The 22,878-nt window shown below is 41.5% G+C and overlaps 1 protein-coding gene across 2 annotated transcripts in view; it reads left to right on the top strand.

Annotated features, from left to right (window-relative positions):
* Positions 1-465: 465 nt before the first annotated feature.
* Positions 466-22,878, top strand: part of TEX33 (testis expressed 33) — a 28,839-nt gene continuing 6,426 nt past the window's right edge. For both annotated transcript variants that reach the window (XM_044300461.1, XM_044300462.1), the window contains exons 1-4: positions 466-548; positions 19,378-19,649; positions 19,731-19,881; positions 21,894-22,013. In XM_044300461.1, coding sequence (XP_044156396.1) covers positions 530-548; positions 19,378-19,649; positions 19,731-19,881; positions 21,894-22,013 — 562 coding nt within the window. In that variant the 5' untranslated portion in view covers positions 466-529. The remainder of the gene's footprint in view (positions 549-19,377; positions 19,650-19,730; positions 19,882-21,893; positions 22,014-22,878) is intronic.

A 22,878-nucleotide genomic window follows, 5' to 3' on the forward strand; every position in this document is an offset into this window, starting at 1 on the left:
AGTGTCTACTGGATTCAGATGTATTTACAAACTTGTTGGGAGCTTAGGCATGGTGTTGGCGGTGTATGGAGACTTTCTAGCGATGCATCATCGGAAAAAAATATGCAAAGAGGTATCTCCCAGGGAAAAAGAACCATCTCACGAGTCTGACTAGTCAACAAGCCTTGAAACATGACAAACCTGTTGGAAAGTAAGTATAGCCTTACTTTCAGTGTGTGTGTTTTTTTGTCAAGTAACTAATAGACAAAATGGTTACTTTTATTAAAAGCGACTTAACTTTTAATAAAGTTTGGGGTTACAATTCCCAGAACAATCTTCTCGAGGTCTATGAGCAGTTGATCAATGACTCTGCCTTTTCCTGCTATGAGGCAGCGCCATCTAGAGGTAACTGAGAGAATTGTGCTCTCACCGACATTTATTCCTGTTCTGTCCTTTTTGCCGTAACAACCACAACAAAATGGTTTCCTAGCAACAAGCTTAAAGGGCAAAAGAGAATGAGCATTGTGCTGAATGTCTACAGACGTCGTCGATGGAGTCTAAAAGCTCAGGTGAGATAAGACTCTGGATCATACTGTCCCTCTCTTGTCTCAGTAGGAAAGCCTATGCGTGATTGAGTTGTAATGCTATCTGAACCAATGCTATCTCACGAACAAGTACATTCGCTCACACAAATGGCTTCATGTAAAGGTTCTCTATAAAAGGACATTGGGTATGCATGTCTCCACCTGTTACAGTCTTCAAAGTACCAGATTTGGTCAGTCTATACCGCCAAGAATCCTTGTATTAATATTTCAGACGCCGTGTGTCTATCCGTGGTCTACTGGATTTGTGTATGCTCGTAGAGATACTGTGGTTTTTATAACAAATCAATTAAAAATGTCCCCAATATACACCCCTCTTTTATTTGGTTTATTAAAGGGGTTGTCTCACTTAGGGCTCATGCACACGACCGTATGTATTTTGCAGTCCGCAAAACATGGATGCGCAAAAAATACGGATGACATCCGTGTGCATTGTGAACGGAAGAGCTGGCCCCTAATAGAACAGTCCTATCCTTGTCCATTATGCGGACAATAATAGGACATGTTCTATTTTTTTGCAGAACGGACACAAGGAAACGGAATAACTTCAGTTTTTTTGCGGACCCATTGAAATGAATTGTTCTGCATACGGTCCACAAAAAACCCGAACGGACACGGAAAGAAAATACATTTGTGTGCATGAGCCCTAAAGCAAATGCCATTTATTATGTACAGAAAGTTAATACAAGACACTCACTAATGTATTGTGATTGTCCATATTGCCTCCTTTTCAGGCTGGATTCATTTTTGCCATCTCATTATACACTGCTCATTCCCAGGGGTTCTGGCCACCGCTGCAGCACAGATATGATGTGGCTGGCCACCAGAGAGGCTGGCGGTTTTTCCTACAGTGTGCAAGCATGACCACCGATACTGGATTGTAGGATGGTCCTAACCCCTGGAAACGAGCAGTATATAGTGTGATGAAAAAATGAATCCAGCTAGCAAAGGAGGCAATATGGACAATCACAATACATTAGTAAGTGCCTTGTATTAACCTCTTCTACATGATAAATTCAATTTGCTGAAGTGAGACAACCCCTTTAATGGATTTCCTTAAAGGGTTTCTACCACCAGAAATACTGTTATGTAGCTGACTGACATTAGCAATTCGCTAATGTCAGCACTACATAACAGTATGTTTCTAACAGTAGTTCCTGCAGCCGTTTTTGTTAAAAACGTACTTTTATAGATATGCTAATGAGCCCCTAGGTGCTATGTGGGCGTCATTAGCACCTAGAGGGCTCCGTCCACTAACCATTTCAGCCGCCCATCGCGTCCCTCCAGCCTGCCCCGCTCCTATTGATTGACTTGAAACTTCTCAGTATCTCGTACCAATTCCCGCGCCTGCGCCGTGCGCTTCTGTATTCGGCACAGGCGCAGTGAGTGAATGCTGTGCTCCTGGTGCCGGCTTCCTCATTGTAAAGTAGTTGGCGCAGGCGCAGTGAGGAGGCCGGCGCCGGGAGAATACAGAAGCGCACGGCGCAGGCGCGGGAATTGGTACTCGATACTGAGAAGTTTCACGTCAATCAACAGGAGCGGGGCGGGCTGGAGGGACGCGATGGGCGGCTGAACTGGTTAGTGAACGGAGCCCTCTAGGTGCTAATGACGCCCACATAGCACCTAGAGGCTCATTAGCATATCTATAAAAGTACGTTTTTAACAAAAACGGCTGCAGGAAATACTGTTATGTAGTGCTGACATTAGTGCATCGCTAATGTCAGTCAGCTACATAACAGTATTTCTGGTGGTAGAAACCCTTTAACTAACAATAAGGACTCATGTTCTGGCCATGCCCGTGTTGCCCGTGTTGGTGCGTGTTGGTGCGTTTTGGTGCCGGATGCAAACAACTGCAAGCTGCGGTTTTGTCTCCAGTTTGCGAAACAAAACGGATCCGGCGCCCATTGACTTGAAACAAATGTATCCTGATGTATTAAATGGCACAGATTCATTTAATTCTAGTTTTGAGACCCTCCGCTGGAGGATTACAACGCAGATGTGAAAGTAGCCTTACTCAGTCATCCACAGGGACTAGAGTGTCTGCAGATGCACACCAGGAGGACCACACCTTCTGAAACTTCTGTCGGCATTTCCAGTTCTGGTATATTACCTTCTCAAAAGGAAAGATGTTATTAATCAGGGCCTGCCTTTGTGTCAAGAGTATTTGGTGCTATGATTGCTATCCATCAGAGGGCAATAGTCTTTCTGGCCTTAAACAGTGTTGCTCACAGAAATTCTTTTGGGTGGTACAACCATTAGATGTCACCCAGTAAGCAAAAAATGCAGAATTTAGCATCTAGTGTAGAGCTTGCCCCCATATTAGAGCTTAAACAGAGGATAAAATCCTCTCAGAATTGCGGGTAAATAGAGCCTGACTAACATCAGTCAGGGTCTACCCACCCGCTTTATTTGTGAATAGTATTAGTAGGGGAGCGCTGGGGCCTGACAGGTGAATCCCCTGGTGGGCCCCTGAGCGAGGTGGGCCCCTAGTCTCCCACTTCCTGCACAAGTGGCACATAACACAGTAGACTCACTGCACTACAGACATATATTCAATGTACAGCACCTCAACCAGCCTATGTTCTTATAAAAAACTTTATAGATTATTAAATAAACTCCCCAGTTTAATATTATAGACACGATCAGAGCTGAGATGACTTCTAGGTATAGAGGAAAGCTACCAGTATCCTCTTTTCTCCAGAACCTACCTTCTCTAAGTTTCTGCAGGGAGCCCCATATTCAATCATCTGCTAGAATCTTTCTGCTGTTTGAGCAGGTAATATTTGAATGTATCCGTATGGTGAGCTCCCCAAATAAATTTTACTGTTGTGCCCTAGGCACCCCAGCCTGATACTGGGCCTGACAGATACTGGATCCTGCAGCTGAGATGAGCGCTTTGATGGGGCCCAGCTCCGATGGGGCCTGTTACATGTGAATGAAGACTGGGGGCAGTGGAGGACATTACTGGGGCAGTGGGGGACATTACTGGGGGCAGTGGGGGATATTACTGGGGCAGTGGAAGGACATTACTGGGGGGGAGTAAGGGACATTACTGGGGACAGTGGAAGGACACTACTGAGGGCACTATAGGGATATTACTGTGTACACTATAGGTACATTGTGGCAGACACCACAAACACATGGAAGAAGGTTCTCAGATGAGACTAGGGGCTCATGCACGCAAATGTATTTTTTGTCCGTGCGTGTTCCATTTTTTTCTTGCTGCCCGTATGTGGAACCATTCACTTCAATGTGGCCGCAAAGTAACGGAAATGACTCTGTGTGCATTCCATGTCCATATGTCTGCATAGCTGTTCCTCAAAAAAATAGAACATGTCCAATTATTGTCCACATTACGGGCAAGGATAAGACTGTTCTATTAGGGGCCGGCCATTCCATTCAGCAAAATGCAGAAGGAACACAGTCGGCATCCGTGAAAATTTTTACCATCATGGAATGCTATGTGGGGAATACACTCACCTAAAGAATTATTAGGAACACCATACTAATACGATGTTGGACCCCCTTTTGCCTTCAGAACTGCCCAGGTAGCCCGTGGCATTTAAACAATGGCCAATTGGCACTAAGGGGCCTAAAGTGTGCCCATAAAACATCCCCACACCATTACACCACCACCACCAGCCTGCACAGTGGTAACAAGGCATGATGGATACATGTTCTCATTCTGTTTACGCCAAATTCGGACTGTACCATTTGAATGTCTCAACAGAAATCGAGACTCATCAGACCAGGCAACATTTTTCCAGTCTTCAACAGTCCAATTTTGGTGAGCTCGTGCAAATTGTAGCCTCTTTTTGCTATTTGTAGTGGAGATGAGTGGTATGTAGGTAAAAATACCGGCTCATGTTTTTTATGATATTTATATCCGCGTGCTCGGTGTCCTAGTTTTTTCAAAAACTCCTTTACAGGTATGCAGAAACAATAGACAAATTTTCAGACTCCAGCACTCACTTTTTGTTGAAGTTTCAAGTTCTCCGGCTTTATTATCAAACGTGCACAGATAATACAAGGTTCAATTCTCATAGGTGTAAGCTGTTGACGCGTTTCGAAAGTTCTTATTCGTAACAGTAGTGTGTTTGTGGTGTGCTCTGGTATATATGTAGGAAAGTCAGGTGTGCACAAACCCAAAGGGATTGGTGAGAAACTCCCATTTTTTGGGGGGAAGGAGGGATTAAATTTGATGGTATTGATTCCACCTTTGTGTGCAGCTCCTGACGTTCACAGATATCACCTGAGACACCCAATTCCTATCACTTTGTTATTCTGCCTGCATAAATAACTTTGTATTCTAACGTGATTTAAAATAAGCATGATCCAATATGAGTTCATTGGCTTTTTCTAACATAATAGTACTTTTCTTATCATGTAGCATGCAATAAAAAACGTGCAAATATTATAAAATACATAACAGTATTAGACATATAGGAAAAAGAGAAAGGAAAAGGAAAAAAGAAAAAAGAAAAAACCCTGTTTGTAAAATGCCTTTAGGATAGGTATTCGTTCACATTGCTATTGCGTTATTTATATCCTTGACTGAAGGGAAAAATGCTGGCAATGTATTAGAACATATAATATGTTGGTCGCTGGACACATATAAAATATTATTTATATATATAAACCTATTGGTTTGAAAAAAGAAAAAAAGAAAAAAAAAAAAAAACCATGAAGAAAAGAAACCATGAAGAAAAGAGACCAGAATCACAGTTTAAACATAACAGTGTGGATGGAAGGAACCTTTCCCTCTGGCTGCTTTTTGAGTAGGTGTCCATACACACTGATAATGCGTTACTTCCATTTTTATCCTCCTTAGTCTTCCCAGAAAAGGTCCCTAATTTCGCTCTTGAGCATGTTATGCAGTGATGCAGGAGCACAAAATATGGAAAGAATAAAATATATAATATATATACGGACCTTTATGGTAAGGGAAAAGAGGAGAAAAAAAAAAAAAAAAAAAAAAAAAAAAAGGAGAAAAAAAAAAAAAAATGACTCATAGGTAGAAATCTTGTATATAGTTTTGCGGTCATTGTTGGAATAGTCAGTAGAAGTGCATAATTTCTTTTCGCATATTCAAGCCTTTAGGGTATCTGGTTTCTAATTTAAAAATCCAATACGCTTCTCTTAAGTTAACTTGATGTTTTATGTCTCCCCCCCTTATATGGGTTTTGACCTGCTCTATAGCATACGTTTTCAGAAATTTGGGGCTACGGTTGTGTTTTTCTATGAAATGTTTTGCCACATTGGAAATATTGACATAGGCTGGGTTATCTATATAGTTTAGGTGTTCTAATAATCGGGTTTTGAATTTCCTTATTGTGCATCCTATGTACATTTTGTCACAATATTCACATTTAATGATATAAATCACTGCCTGTGAATTGCAGTTAATATATGTTTTAATATTGTAGGTCTGTGTATGACTCGTATTGTCAAAAGTTTTTGTATTTTGTGCATAATTACAGGTGCGGCACCGCTGACTACCGCAGCGTGTGAACCCCTTGTATGTAAGCCAGGTGTTTGTAAGTGGACTGGGCTCCTTTGTAAACAAGGAGGGTGACAGGACGTTTCCTATACTTTGAGGTTTTTTTGGCACTATCCTGCAACCCTCTTTTAGCACTGTGTTGAGTACATTATCCTCATAAAGTACAGGAAGATATTTTTTTATGATATTTTGAATTGTGTTATATTGTCGACTGTACGTCAAAACTAGTGTAGGTTTAGAATTTTTCTTTTGATCCTTCTGTATACTTATTTTGTTATTGTTATTTGGGCTTTCTTGTTCAGGGGATTGTTGTATTTCATTATACATTTCCTGATTTTTAGAGATGTTTGTATTTTTGTTTTTATTGTATTTATTGCTTTTATTTTTGTTTTTAAATACCAAACATTCTCTGGACTTTTCCCTTGCAATTCGGAAGCCTCTAAAAATCATCCATTCTGGATATCTTCTTTCTAGAAGTCGTTGCTGTATAATGCGACATTCTTTTTTAAAGGCTTCCAATGTGCTACAGTTTCTTCTAGCTCGTATGAATTCTCCTACTGGAATGGATTTAATAGTGTGGTGACAATGGTGGCTGTCTGCTCGTAATATTGTGTTTCCCGCAATTTCTTTTCTGTAAGTTTCTGTCTGAATTTTTTCATTTGGTGTACCCACAAGTTTTAAATCCAAAAAGTTTATCACACTGGCATGTTTAGTGTAAGTAAACCTTAGATTATAGGTATTATTTTGTAGGTATTGGATGAAATCTAGTACGGCAGGCACATCTCCACTCCATATTATGAGTAGGTCATCGATGTACCTGCCGTACCAGTTAAGACAGTGTGCATATGGATTGTTTGTACTGTATATGTATTTTTGTTCCCAGTACATCATTGTCAAATTAGCAAGAGCTGGGGAGTATTTAGCTCCCATAGAAACTCCTTGTGACTGGAGATAGAATACTTTGTCAAACAGAAAATAGTTATGGCACATGAGAAAGCGGGTTACATCCAGGACATATGTAATGAAATTGTCTCGATAGCCTGTGAGTCTGTGGAGATAATACTCCAGAGCCTCTAGGGCTATGGGGTGGGGGATCGACGGGTATAATGCTACCACGTCTACTGTCAGCCAGCTAAAACATGGTTCCCACTGTTTATCAAAAAATGATTTTAGAACTTCTGATGTGTCCTTGATGTAGCCCGGAGCTCTCCTGACCATAGGTTGTATAATGCAATCTAGCCAGTTCCCAAGTCTTTCTGTTAGTGACCCTATACCACTAACGATTGGACGCAGTGGTGGTGGATTAAGTTTTTTATGTACTTTGGGAACTGCATGCATTATTGGAGTAATGGGATATTTCACATTCATATAATCATATTCCTTTTGTGTGAGAAATGCATAATTTAAACCAATTTCCAAGATTTGCATATACTCTACTTGATACTTAATGATAGGGTTATGTGGAAGTTTGATATATGTGTTAGTGTCTCCCAAAATTTCCAATACTTGGTTATAATATACAACCTTGTCAAGGACGACAACTGAACCCCCTTTGTCTGCCGTTTTTATTATTATTTTTTTATTATCTGATAGCTCTTTAAGAGCTTTTTTTTGAGATTTGGAGACATTGTGGGATATGTTGTCGTCATTGAGAGAGTCATGGATCTGTTTCAGATCCTTCTCCACCAGATCTTGAAACAAATCCATGTTCTGGGTACGTGACATAATGGGGTAATAATATGGGTTAGATGTTTTAAACACTTGAATGGTATCTGAGTCAGACTTTTGTTCATATTCCCCCTGAAGATCCTCCAGACATGTCAGAGCAAGTTGTTCTTGAAAACCCATGCTTGCATATTGATTGTGCATGGGAGAAATGTCTGACACGCTTGGGGGGTATTCAGGGGGATGGGCATCAAAAAAGTGCCTGGCCACTGTAAGTTGTCTAATGAATCTATTTATATCCAGTAGTGTCAAAAATAGATCAAAGTTTACACTAGGTACAAAGTTCAAGCCCAGCTTTAACACTTGTATCTGTTCTTGTGTCAAAGGCTCTTGAGATAGATTGATCACATCATTGTTGCTTGTTGCTTGGGTTGAGGGTGCATTAGTTACCTCCTCCTTTGTCGCGTTGCCATACTGTGTCCTTTTTCTGTGTTTGCGCCCCGCTCTCCGGACTCGTTTTTTGCCGGTGTTGTATAGGAATTTTTATTCGGTTTATTCTTTCTATAATATGAGGTTTTGGGCGTTTTTTCATTGTAGCTTTCTTGTAAGGGTTCTTGTGTGGAGTCCTGTGATAGGTCACTGACTTCCAGAGTATCCAGTTCTGTTGTGAAGTTCACTCTTGAAGGATTCCCTTGTTTTTTGCCTTTTTTGTTGATTTCTTTCTTTAATATAGATTTTGGTGTTGAAAAGGGATTTTCTCTCCTCCCCCATTCGTATATCTGATCATGCCTATAGTCATATAAGTCTCTTTGAAACTTTTTGTGCTTCATTTCTATGATGTTTTCCTCCAATTCTTTTATACTTGTAGTTATGTTTTTCTGTAAAGTTTCATACTCCAATGAATTTTCTGTTTTATTCAACTTGGTTTTTAGTGCATTAATATTGAATTGTAAATCCTGTAGTTTTTCCCCCTCATATTTGACAATCAGGGTCATAAGTTTAGTGGAACAATCTGTGAGTATTTGGTTCCATTCCAATACAAATTGTTGTGAAAAAACAGTAGTTGGGATTTTCTTAATACGTAAACCTCTGGGGATCATATTTTTCTCTAGATATTTTACTAGTGTTGTGTGATCCCACCAGAGTCTGGTTTCTTGGTTCAAGGCTTTTTCCAGTTGATACATGTCCGTAGCATTCAATAGTTCTTGTGATACATATTTATCTGAATCAGAAAATACCTGATCTGCTTTTGATCTTCGTTCCGGTGACAGATAGTAAGCCATAACAGGGTTCACACTGATCAGCTTCACCAGGATTGTTTGAGGAACCTTGTAGGTCTGCTTGATGTAGCTTGTGCACAATGCTGAGAGATCTTACTTCATAGCGGATGGGTGAGTCACGGTACAAGGAAGTCCTTTTTAGGGATTAAGCATGTAGGTAAAAATACCGGCTCATGTTTTTTATGATATTTATATCCGCGTGCTCGGTGTCCTAGTTTTTTCAAAAACTCCTTTACAGGTATGCAGAAACAATAGACAAATTTTCAGACTCCAGCACTCACTTTTTGTTGAAGTTTCAAGTTCTCCGGCTTTATTATCAAACGTGCACAGATAATACAAGGTTCAATTCTCATAGGTGTAAGCTGTTGACGCGTTTCGAAAGTTCTTATTCGTAACAGTAGTGTGTTTGTGGTGTGCTCTGGTATATATGTAGGAAAGTCAGGTGTGCACAAACCCAAAGGGATTGGTGAGAAACTCCCATTTTTTGGGGGGAAGGAGGGATTAAATTTGATGGTATTGATTCCACCTTTGTGTGCAGCTCCTGACGTTCACAGATATCACCTGAGACACCCAATTCCTATCACTTTGTTATTCTGCCTGCATAAATAACTTTGTATTCTAACGTGATTTAAAATAAGCATGATCCAATATGAGTTCATTGGCTTTTTCTAACATAATAGTACTTTTCTTATCATGTAGCATGCAATAAAAAACGTGCAAATATTATAAAATACATAACAGTATTAGACATATAGGAAAAAGAGAAAGGAAAAGGAAAAAAGAAAAAAGAAAAAACCCTGTTTGTAAAATGCCTTTAGGATAGGTATTCGTTCACATTGCTATTGCGTTATTTATATCCTTGACTGAAGGGAAAAATGCTGGCAATGTATTAGAACATATAATATGTTGGTCGCTGGACACATATAAAATATTATTTATATATATAAACCTATTGGTTTGAAAAAAGAAAAAAAAAAAAAGAAAAAAAAAAGAAAAGAAAAAAAAAAAAAAAAAAAAAAAAAAAAAAAGAGAAAAAAAGAAAAAAAAAAAAAAACCATGAAGAAAAGAAACCATGAAGAAAAGAGACCAGAATCACAGTTTAAACATAACAGTGTGGATGGAAGGAACCTTTCCCTCTGGCTGCTTTTTGAGTAGGTGTCCATACACACTGATAATGCGTTACTTCCATTTTTATCCTCCTTAGTCTTCCCAGAAAAGGTCCCTAATTTCGCTCTTGAGCATGTTATGCAGTGATGCAGGAGCACAAAATATGGAAAGAATAAAATATATAATATATATACGGACCTTTATGGTAAGGGAAAAGAGGAGAAAAAAAAAAAAAAAAAAAAAAGGAGAAAAAAATGACTCATAGGTAGAAATCTTGTATATAGTTTTGCGGTCATTGTTGGAATAGTCAGTAGAAGTGCATAATTTCTTTTCGCATATTCAAGCCTTTAGGGTATCTGGTTTCTAATTTAAAAATCCAATACGCTTCTCTTAAGTTAACTTGATGTTTTATGTCTCCCCCCCTTATATGGGTTTTGACCTGCTCTATAGCATACGTTTTCAGAAATTTGGGGCTACGGTTGTGTTTTTCTATGAAATGTTTTGCCACATTGGAAATATTGACATAGGCTGGGTTATCTATATAGTTTAGGTGTTCTAATAATCGGGTTTTGAATTTCCTTATTGTGCATCCTATGTACATTTTGTCACAATATTCACATTTAATGATATAAATCACTGCCTGTGAATTGCAGTTAATATATGTTTTAATATTGTAGGTCTGTGTATGACTCGTATTGTCAAAAGTTTTTGTATTTTGTGCATAATTACAGGTGCGGCACCGCTGACTACCGCAGCGTGTGAACCCCTTGTATGTAAGCCAGGTGTTTGTAAGTGGACTGGGCTCCTTTGTAAACAAGGAGGGTGACAGGACGTTTCCTATACTTTGAGGTTTTTTTGGCACTATCCTGCAACCCTCTTTTAGCACTGTGTTGAGTACATTATCCTCATAAAGTACAGGAAGATATTTTTTTATGATATTTTGAATTGTGTTATATTGTCGACTGTACGTCAAAACTAGTGTAGGTTTAGAATTTTTCTTTTGATCCTTCTGTATACTTATTTTGTTATTGTTATTTGGGCTTTCTTGTTCAGGGGATTGTTGTATTTCATTATACATTTCCTGATTTTTAGAGATGTTTGTATTTTTGTTTTTATTGTATTTATTGCTTTTATTTTTGTTTTTAAATACCAAACATTCTCTGGACTTTTCCCTTGCAATTCGGAAGCCTCTAAAAATCATCCATTCTGGATATCTTCTTTCTAGAAGTCGTTGCTGTATAATGCGACATTCTTTTTTAAAGGCTTCCAATGTGCTACAGTTTCTTCTAGCTCGTATGAATTCTCCTACTGGAATGGATTTAATAGTGTGGTGACAATGGTGGCTGTCTGCTCGTAATATTGTGTTTCCCGCAATTTCTTTTCTGTAAGTTTCTGTCTGAATTTTTTCATTTGGTGTACCCACAAGTTTTAAATCCAAAAAGTTTATCACACTGGCATGTTTAGTGTAAGTAAACCTTAGATTATAGGTATTATTTTGTAGGTATTGGATGAAATCTAGTACGGCAGGCACATCTCCACTCCATATTATGAGTAGGTCATCGATGTACCTGCCGTACCAGTTAAGACAGTGTGCATATGGATTGTTTGTACTGTATATGTATTTTTGTTCCCAGTACATCATTGTCAAATTAGCAAGAGCTGGGGAGTATTTAGCTCCCATAGAAACTCCTTGTGACTGGAGATAGAATACTTTGTCAAACAGAAAATAGTTATGGCACATGAGAAAGCGGGTTACATCCAGGACATATGTAATGAAATTGTCTCGATAGCCTGTGAGTCTGTGGAGATAATACTCCAGAGCCTCTAGGGCTATGGGGTGGGGGATCGACGGGTATAATGCTACCACGTCTACTGTCAGCCAGCTAAAACATGGTTCCCACTGTTTATCAAAAAATGATTTTAGAACTTCTGATGTGTCCTTGATGTAGCCCGGAGCTCTCCTGACCATAGGTTGTATAATGCAATCTAGCCAGTTCCCAAGTCTTTCTGTTAGTGACCCTATACCACTAACGATTGGACGCAGTGGTGGTGGATTAAGTTTTTTATGTACTTTGGGAACTGCATGCATTATTGGAGTAATGGGATATTTCACATTCATATAATCATATTCCTTTTGTGTGAGAAATGCATAATTTAAACCAATTTCCAAGATTTGCATATACTCTACTTGATACTTAATGATAGGGTTATGTGGAAGTTTGATATATGTGTTAGTGTCTCCCAAAATTTCCAATACTTGGTTATAATATACAACCTTGTCAAGGACGACAACTGAACCCCCTTTGTCTGCCGTTTTTATTATTATTTTTTTATTATCTGATAGCTCTTTAAGAGCTTTTTTTTGAGATTTGGAGACATTGTGGGATATGTTGTCGTCATTGAGAGAGTCATGGATCTGTTTCAGATCCTTCTCCACCAGATCTTGAAACAAATCCATGTTCTGGGTACGTGACATAATGGGGTAATAATATGGGTTAGATGTTTTAAACACTTGAATGGTATCTGAGTCAGACTTTTGTTCATATTCCCCCTGAAGATCCTCCAGACATGTCAGAGCAAGTTGTTCTTGAAAACCCATGCTTGCATATTGATTGTGCATGGGAGAAATGTCTGACACGCTTGGGGGGTATTCAGGGGGATGGGCATCAAAAAAGTGCCTGGCCACTGTAAGTTGTCTAATGAATCTATTTATATCCAGTAGTGTCAAAAATAGATCAAAGTTTACACTAGGTACAAAGTTCAAGCCCAGCTTTAACACTTGTATCTGTTCTTGTGTCAAAGGCTCTTGAGATAGAATTGAACCTTGTATTATCTGTGCACGTTTGATAATAAAGCCGGAGAACTTGAAACTTCAACAAAAAGTGAGTGCTGGAGTCTGAAAATTTGTCTATTGTTTCTGAGATGAGTGGTACCCGGTGGGGTCTTCTGCTGTTGTAGCCCATCCGCCTCAAGGTTGTGCGTGTTGTGGCTTCACAAATGCTTTGCTGCATACCTCGGTTGTAACAAGTGGTTATTTCAGTCAACGTTGCTCTTCTATCAGCTTGAATCAGTCGGCCCATTCTCCTCTGACCTCTAGCATCAACAAGGCATTTTCGCCCACAGGACTGCCGCATACTGGATGTTTTTCCCTTTTCACACCATTCTTTGTAAACCCTAGAAATGGTTGTGCGTGAAAATCCCAGTAACTGAGCAGATTGTGAAATACTCAGACCGGCCCGTCTGGCACCAACAACCATGAAATGCTCAAAATTGCTTAAATCACCTTTCTTTCCCATTCTGACATTCAGTTTGGAGTTCAGGAGATTGTCTTAACCAGGACCACAACCCTACATGCATTGAAGCAACTGCCATGTGATTGGTTGACTAGATAATCACATTAATGAGAAATAGAACAGGTGTTCCTAATAATTCTTTAGGTGAGTGTATATCAAACCCTGCACTTCATAATTCTGGCTCAAAAGATGCAAAATAGGGCTTTTACAATGTTTAGGGCCTACTTGCACAAAACAATTGCAACTTTTTGTTGTTTTGTACTACTCAGTCTAGTTTTGAAAAGTGGGTGGGAAACTGGGTGTTATTTGCTACATTAATTATCTTCACCCCAGATTTATCATTTCAACTTTTTAAAAAGTTGCAAACTGGTTCTGGTAGTGGAGGGGTTGTGCAAAACACTGGAGTAACTTGGCACTAGAACTGGAGATCGGGTGCCTTAGGCTACTTTCACACTCGTGGCAAGCTTTTTCTGGAAGGGGAACAGCCTGCTGGACCCGTACTACCGTTTGCACACGTGTGCTGCCGGAAGTCCGGCCCAGTCCTATTCACTATAATGGGAACTGGCCGCAGCAAGACAAACATGCAGAGAATCTATGGCATAACTTGAAGACCGCTGTACACCAATGCAGCCCTTCTAGCGTGAAGGAGCTGTTTTACCATGAAGAATGGACAAAAATCTCAGTACCTAGATGTGCTAAGCTAATAGAGACCTACTCCAAAAAACTTAGGTGGGTACTCAAAGTACTGACTTTCAAGGGTTGAATACTTATGCACAGAGGTGTAGCTAGGCTTTCCAGCACCTGGAGCAAGGGTTCAGCTTTTGAACACCAGGAAGTCGCTGGTGTGTCTGCAAGATGTCCACTGGATCCTGAACAAGATCCAGAGCAAAAGGAATAATCACATAAGGAAGGGATGGTAGCTGCCCGTTTGAAATCCTCAGCGGGGGGACTCTGTGCTGCCCTGTAAGACCGAGCCATCCCAATGTATAACAAGGTAATCTAGGGCATTTACCCTTAGTGCTAGCACACAGTACTAATGACCACATTATGCCCCTCACAGTTAGTATGCCCACATAGTGCCTTCTTTACAGCAGAAATGCCCACATTGTGGCCCCTCTCAGTAGTTATGCCCACCTTGTAGCCCCTTCACGGTAGTTATACCCACCTTTTTACCCCTTTTAAAGTAGTTATGCCCACCTCTGTGCCCTTTCACAGTAAATATGCCCGCCTTTGTGCCCCATCACAGTAGTTATGCCCACCTTTGTGCCCCTTCACAGTAGTTATGCCCACCTTTGTGCCCCATCACAGTAGTTATGTCCTCCTTGTGTTCCCTTCACAGTAGTTATGCCCACTTTATGGCCCGTTTACAGTAGTTATGCCCACCTTTGTACCCCTTTGCAGTAGTTATGTCCACCTTTTTGCCCCTTCACCGTAGTTATGCCCACCTTTGTGCCCCATCACAATAGTTATGTCCGCCTTGTGTTCTCTTCACAGTAGTTATGCCCACCTTATGGCCCCTTTACAGTAGTTATGCCCACCTTTGTACCCCTTTGCAGTAGTTATGCCCACCTTTTTGCCCCTTCACTGTAGTTATGCCCACCTTTGTGCCCCTTCACAGTAGTTATGCTCTCCTTTATGCCCATTCACAGCAGTTATGCCCACTTTTGTGCCCCTTCACAGTAGTTGTGCCCCTTCACAGTAGTTATGTCTTCCTTGTGGCTTCTCACTGTAGTTATGTCTTCCTTGTGCCCCCCTTTGACCCCTAGTGCCCTCTCCAGCTCCATAAAAAAAAACACAAATACTTACCTGCTTCCCTGATGATGAGGCACACATCGTGCTGCTGGCTGTGCAGGAGGCTGATTCCCGGGCTTTGACAGCTCCTCCCACAGTCAGCAGCACGATGTGTGGACTGTTGGGAAGAGCTGGAGACCAGCAGAACGGTAAAGCAGCGAGTGGACGGCTCACCATGGAAATAAACCACCTGGTTGGTGTGCCCCCCAGCCTCTTCACCCAGGGCATGTTCCCCAGCTGCCCCCCCCCCCCTTTCCCTGCTTATGCACATTAAAGTCCTCTTTTTTTGTCTTAATTGTTGTTTGTGGCACAGGAGAAAATGTTTTGCACCTTCAGAGTGACAAAGTGATCACCCCCCCCCCCCCCCAAAAAAAAAAAAAAATAATAATAACTCCAGGTTGTAAGGCAACCAAAGAGAAAAAATGCTAAAGGAGGGGGGGGAGAAGTGTATACTTTTAAAACTATGTAGAGCTGGGTTGGCTTATTCATAGCTGCACAATCAGATGAGACCATAGTATGGAGGCAAGCATGTGCATCCTGCTGGAATTTGCTTGCACCTTTAAAGGGGTTGTCCCACTACAACAACTTATCCTCCATACACATAATAGGGGATAAGTGTCTGATCAATGGGGGTCCAATTGCTGGGGCCCCTGATGATTACGAGAATGGGGGTCCATGTTTCCTTGTTTGAATAGAGTAGATGACAAGCATGTGTGCTGCGATTCCATTACATTCTATGGAGCTGACAAAAATAGCTGAGTACTTGTACTCAAATGGGGGATTTGCCTCTGTTCTTGTGGTCAGCTGGAACCCCAGCAGTCGCACCCCCTCCGATCAGACACTTATCCCCTAAGGGATGTTGTAATGGGACAACCCCTCTAATTGCAGCTTATGGTTTTCCAGAAATCTAAAAAATTTAAAGGATCAACGAGTTTTCAAAAAAACTTCTGATATCAAAAGTTTTGATTGGTGATGGTCTGAGTGCTGAGACCCCCACTGATCCATAAAACGAGGAGAGAGAAGCGCTTGCATATCACTCTCTCCTCACTGCAGAGAATGGAATCAAGATGGGACCATAGACTTTCTATCAAGGCCATGTCCGTCAGCTTGGGGGGAAAGCACGATATGCGAGCGCTTCTCTGTCTTTGTCTTAGTGATCGGTGGGGATTACAGCTCTCAAACCGTCACCAATCAAAACTTTTCATATATATCTATGACATCAAAAGATTTTTTAACACTTAGTGACCATTTAAAAAGTATATATAGGGATATTTACTGATTATCTATGGAAAATGCCTGCAAAATACAAAGGAAATAGTAACAGTTTGTTATCATGATGTTCCTCGGGACATCATTTATTGCACATTAATAAATATGGCCTTGTGGTTCGCCTGGCAGTCGTTTTGTGGCGAACTTTGCACATTCGCGATTCGCCGAACAAGCAAACATATGGCGATGTCCACCGGCACCATATTCTTTTGCATTGCGCCGAACTTTGACCCATGACACACACATCAGGTGGGACAGGACAGCCAATTAAGACGTTTCTGGCAGCCATTTTACAATCTGTGTTTTGCCAGTGTAGGGAGAGGTTGCTTTGTGGAGCAGGGCCAGACTGTTAGGGACACCAAACGCTAGCTAATAGGGCCACAAATGTCCTTTTAAGGACTGGTATAGGTGTGCTAGCTATAGGTGTGATATACTGAGGGGTGTGATAGCCTTATAATATACTTTCTAACATAGAAAGTATATTACAGTGCATTTGTATTGTGCAGCAGTTGTGTGCAGTTCTGCTGCGATACCGCAGCTCTATAGAGGGACAAACGCTATTGGAATAACTATTTGCAACAAGTGTGATATACCTGTTGTCTCCCCCCCCCAAAAAAAAACTGATTGAGGGGTGTGATTTACCTGCTTCCACAAAATACTGATTGAGGGGTGAAATATACCATACCTGCTTCCACCAAATATTGATTGAGGCCTGCGATATACCTACTTCCACAAAATACTGATGGGTGCGATATACCTGCTTCCACCAAATATTGATTAAGGGGTTCTATATACCTGCTTCCACAAAATACTGATTGAGGGGTGCGAAATACCTGCTTCCACAAAAAAATGATTAAGGGTTGCAGCAGGACAGTTTCTGGGGAGCTTGGATTCTTTTTACCGAACCAGTGGCTGCTCATGCACGACGCATGCAGACTTCTGCAGCCATTTGATGAGATCACTCAAACTGTTCAGTCGCAGCCAGGGTAACATCAGTGACATTGTACCTTACACCTTCTTTATGAAGCATGCATTGCGTCAAGTCATTGATCAAGTCGTCGAGGAGCAGAAGCTGGAAGATATGGAAGTCGCAATGCTGAATGAATTCCCAAGGGGGGGCTACTCCATCTGAGACAAGTCAGCAGGAGTCTGAAGAGTAGTCAGAGGAGAATGGTGGCTGGGGGGGAGGAGGAGCAGGATTTGAGGGGGACTTTAAACTTTTCAGGGATCACTGGTGTTGTCTGTGGCTGGGGGGAGGAGACCGAGGACGACATTCTCCTGGGCGATAAGCAGGAGCCAGGGCGCTCCACTGCTTCCAATTTAGTGCAAATGGGGGCCTTCATGCTCCAGTGTTTGAAGAGGGACCCCCGTATAAAAAGCATAAAGGGCAAGGACCATTACTGGGTGGCAAGGTACTTAGACCCCCGGTACAAACACAAAATGGCAGACATGTTACCAGCATCACAGAGGGCTGTCAGAATGCAGCATTTCCAGGCCTTGCTGCAAGAGATGCTGCATTCTGCTGTTGTGGGTGCTGGCAGAGGAATTTCCACCCACAGCAAAACAGGTGCGGGTACCAATCCTACCGCGCCTGCAAGAAGAGGGCGGTTTGAAGATGCGTTCTTCACTTCGGATATTAGATCATTCTTGCAGCCAACCTATCGACAGCCGCCCTCCGGATCCAGCCTCAGGGAACACTGATTACATCGGGTTAAAGGCCAATGTGGACACTCCGAGAAGCAAGGAACCTCTGGACTACTGGGTGTGCAGGTTTGACTTGACAGAGCTGGCACAATTTGCCATGGAACTCTTGGCTTGCCCCTCGTCAAGTGTCCTGTCCAAAAGAACATTCAGCGCAGCAGGGGGATCGTGACCGATAAGCGCACTCGCCTAGCTCACGACAGTGTGGACTACCTCACATTTCTAAAAATGAATGAGTCATGGATCTCTGAGGAATTCAACACTGTGACACCAGGTGTTATTGAATTTCCTCATGCCAGCCCACACATATCCGCCATCTCCCAGAACAAAGAATGGTCCTTGTCTTATGTATATACAGCGGCATAAAAGGCCTTTTCTGTCAGGTGAATGCCTAATTTTTGGGGCCTGTACTCCACTTGCCTACAGTAAAATTGTTATCCAGTGACCGCCTAATGAACCTCCAGCCACATAATCACTTTTCTGTCAGGTAAATGCCTATTTTTTGGGGCCTGTACTCCCGTCTCCTAAAATAAAACATTTCTAAGCTCCAGCAGGGCACATTTTTAAGAGTTTCCCTTTAAGACGCATACAAATGGGCCCTGATTAAAATACATATTTTTGTGGGAATTTTTGCCATTGATCCCCCTCTTGTATGTCACTGTCCATGTTGTGGGACTATTTGTGCACTTCTAGTAAGTATTTGGTGGCTGCAAATTTGACCTGAAGGTTTTTCAGGTTCGCCTGCCATTAAAGTCAATGGGGCCTGCCGCAAATGCGCAGTGTGTGAATATTTGATCACTAACGCGCGTTCACAAATTGTCCCAGCCAATGTTCGTCCATCACTACACGTTACCCCCCCCCCCCATGTACTGAGTAAAAACTGTAGAATGCATATACAGTCCATTAGACTACAATCATTTCAGCACAGAATACCATTTTATTATTCAAGACATGTTTAGAAGTGCTGCATTCTCTTTCAGGAAACGTCCATCACTTACCAGTGAAGGGAAAATGTTCTGCAGCTGTGTGTGTCATTATTTATTGCTTGACTTTTAGATCTCAAAGCTTTTAAAACATCACATTTACAGTATTGCTAAATGGCACCGCATTGTCAGATTTCACTTGTGCCTTAAGTGACACATTGAAGTGTTTCATATAATTCAGAATCTCTGGTTATCCTTTGCTTCCAGTTAGCAAGTGCTATCCGTCTTTACCCACCACAAAATCCACACCCTCCCATGCAGTCCATCTTCCTAATGAGAAGCTTCAAATGAGCTCAGCAAAATTATACAAGACGAATCCACACTCTAAGAGAAGCCAAAGTGGAAACTGTGGTAGAAGAAGGAACACCTCTGAAGGTCATATAGAAGCTCAACAGGAGGATGTCATGAACCTGATACCAGCTAACATTAGACACAAGTATGGCAGCTCTGTGGTTGCCCAGCTTATCTCTCCAGAGCAGGTAAGATGTGTGGTGTAGAAACATTTCCTTAAGTCTGCTCCATAACTTTTTAAATTAATCTTTTCTTCTTGTCCCACATAGGCAAGAAGCTGTTTGAATGTGGAGGAGAGAGCACATTGCCACCAAGGGTATTGCATACCAAGAATGAGAATAAAACCATGTTTCATTGAGGACTATCGACATAGGATCTATTATGAACTGGGACATTGCCTCCGCAGTAATCTGTTCCCAGGTCTTGCTCAGTCTCTTGTCGCCTACCTTCAACTTTCCCTCCTCTTTGGACTTCTTGTACTTCTTATGATTTTGTGTTTTCATAATGTTCAAAATTGTTCCCTAAAGTGACCCTCTGGTTCAGGAGTAAAAAATCACATTAACTAAAGAACAAACAGAACACTTACCTGGTGCCTTCTTTTTCATATTTTTTTTCAGCAGATCCATCATTTCCCAGGCTCCACTACTGTCATCCAGGTTGTCCGCACCACTTCTCAGACTATCTAATGCATATTGTGTATTTGGTAACCCAAGGCACTTCCTGCTGCCCTTGGATTGGCTAGCACTGCTCACGTGAACAATGCTGACCAATCCAAGGGCAGGGCTGGACAAGTAAGATGTTTCTTGGGCTAACAAGTGCTCAGGGTGCATCAGGTAGTCTGGGAAGTGGTGCAGCCATTTTGGATGGTAGAAGAGGAGTCAGAGAATTAGCAGATATGCAAATAAAAAGATGAAAAGGAGGGTACCTGGTAAGTGTTCTGTTCGTTCCCCAGATAATATGAATGTTTTTTTCTTGAACCATACAGTCGCTTTAAAGGGGCATTGTGGTTATATCTAGTTATTCCCCACATAAAGGATAGGGAATTACTATCAGATCAATAGGGGTCTGACCGCTGGGACCTCTTCAGATTGCGAGAACTTGAGCCCCGTACCCCATGTGGCCCTCTAAATGAATAGAGCAGCCAATCAAGCATGCACACTGACGCTTCCGTCATCTCTATGGGACTGCCAGAGATAACTGAGTACAGTGCTTGGCAATCTTGGTCACATCCATAGACTTTAAATGGACGATCAGCGTCCATGCTCAACCACCACTCCATTCAATCTCCTCCTTACTGCAGTCATACAGTACAAAGGAATGAGGGTCTCCGAACCTCTGTTCTGCTGATCGTGGGGTCCTAGCAATGGAGTCCCTAGCAATCAAACATTTATTACCTATTTTGTGGATAGGTGCTCCATGTCGATTGTAGGACATCTCCTTTAATGCATTCTGCTATACATGTATGACATCACCTTGTAGTGAACATATGGAGCGGGCTCACACTTTGAGCTCACGCTGTACTTGTTGGGTACTGGCTTTATAATACAGCTGACACCCACTGGCAGTGATCCTAGATTGGTGATGATGTCGATCTTGTGCGGTTAGACAAAGGGAGGGGGCTCCCTCTGTCCTCCGATTGGAACCCCAGCCTTGAGAAGACTCCCAGCACTGCTATAGCAAACTGCCTGCTAAACTGTGCCTGTGCTTAGCAGGCAGCCTGTCAGAATCACATAGACTGCAATAGTATTGTACTGCAGTCTATGGTACAAGTGATCAGAAGATCGTTTATAAAAGTCCCTATAGGGGACTACAAATGACAGTAATTTTTTTAAGTAAAAATTTTACATATTGGTACTGCCATGTCTGAAAAATCTCCCAAAATATTTTTCCTGCATGGCAAAGGCCATAATAAAAAATTTTTGGTCACCTTGTCCACACAAAAACTGAATAAAAATGTGATCAAAAGTCATACATACCCAAAAATGGTACCAATAAAACTACAGATTGCCCAGAGAAAAAAGCCCTCACACAGCTCTATAAAAGGTAATATAAAAAAGTTATGGGTGTCAAAAATTGCGATGCAAAGAAATTTTTTATTTGTTTGCCTTTAGCCTCTCTCAGGCACTAGGGGCCAGGTGCAACATCAGGAGAGTCTATCTATTTTCAACCAGGATAGCATGCTGTCTCCAGTCAGTGGGTGACAGAGCATCAAAGCCTATGATAAGATACTCCTTTCTATTGCTCACTTGTTACATTTTGCAATGTTATTTTCTCAGCCGGTGTATGCGAAGCTGCCACTTGTCAGCGAGTATATTAAAAGCTGTCACTTGTCTGACTTGTGCTGTCTGATGTTGTAAATCAACCTCTGTTCTGACTTCCCAATCTAGTTCAGTTCTCCACTCTTGTAATATATGATGTCATACTTCTTGCAGGGGCGCCCGTAAAACATAATAGCTTGGTGCATGACTCCTATACGGGAGAAGTGAATGAGAAGGGAAGGCTGGAAAGACACAATACTCATCAGTGGTATGGAAGGAGGACCGACGAGTTAGGTATGTATCATTTTAGTTAAAACCAATATGTTTGAGACTTTGCTTGTGTGCCTAGAGACGCAACTTGAAGCCCCTGGTAGACTCTGCTTGTGTGCTTAGAGAAGTAACTAGAAGTTCCTGGAACCCGATGCTTAATCTGTACCAGGGTACCCAACTATCATGTGATAATATTGGATACCACTTGTGTGGTAGAGGGAATGTTTTGCCCTGTATGTAACTGCGACTTCTGTGCCCCCTATAGTGTGCCTATTATTTTATTAGGCTACTATACTTGTATTTATAATACACCTATCTATAGCTTTCTCCTCTGCAGTTACTGTAATTGAGCTAGGCGTCTTCATATCCTTGGGGAAAAGAATTGACAAAATAGACTGCTTAGAAAAAACTGCTGTGTAACAATAGAGGGTCCTGAGATACAATTGCACCCAGGTCCCTTTGCCAGCAGGTTTAGGAGCTTATACATAAAGTCATACTTTATTTCTCATAACTTCTTCATAGACATGAACACTCCTGACCCTTCATACCCCCTACATCTGTTACTGGGTGAGAATTAGACATCAGCATTAAACATAAAATTATTGGTGATCCCACTGAAATCAACAATCAAGAGTATTGTCCCAAGATCTATATTTATCTATATTCACAGGATCAGTGATAAATGTATGATCCCTGGGGGTCCCACCACTTCATTTTCACCACATGGCCGCAATGAGTACAAGTTTGAATACAATATTGGTCGAACGTGCTGGACTGCTACTCCATTTGACCTCCTCACTCGAGGGTTGGGGGGGTGGGTTAGGATGATGCACTAAAAAGGAACGAAAGATAAGGGCCATTGTTCTAGTGACCCAGCAATCAGACACTT

This window comes from Bufo gargarizans, chromosome 7 (genome assembly GCF_014858855.1).
Source record: "Bufo gargarizans isolate SCDJY-AF-19 chromosome 7, ASM1485885v1, whole genome shotgun sequence".
NCBI lineage: Eukaryota > Metazoa > Chordata > Amphibia > Anura > Bufonidae > Bufo > Bufo gargarizans.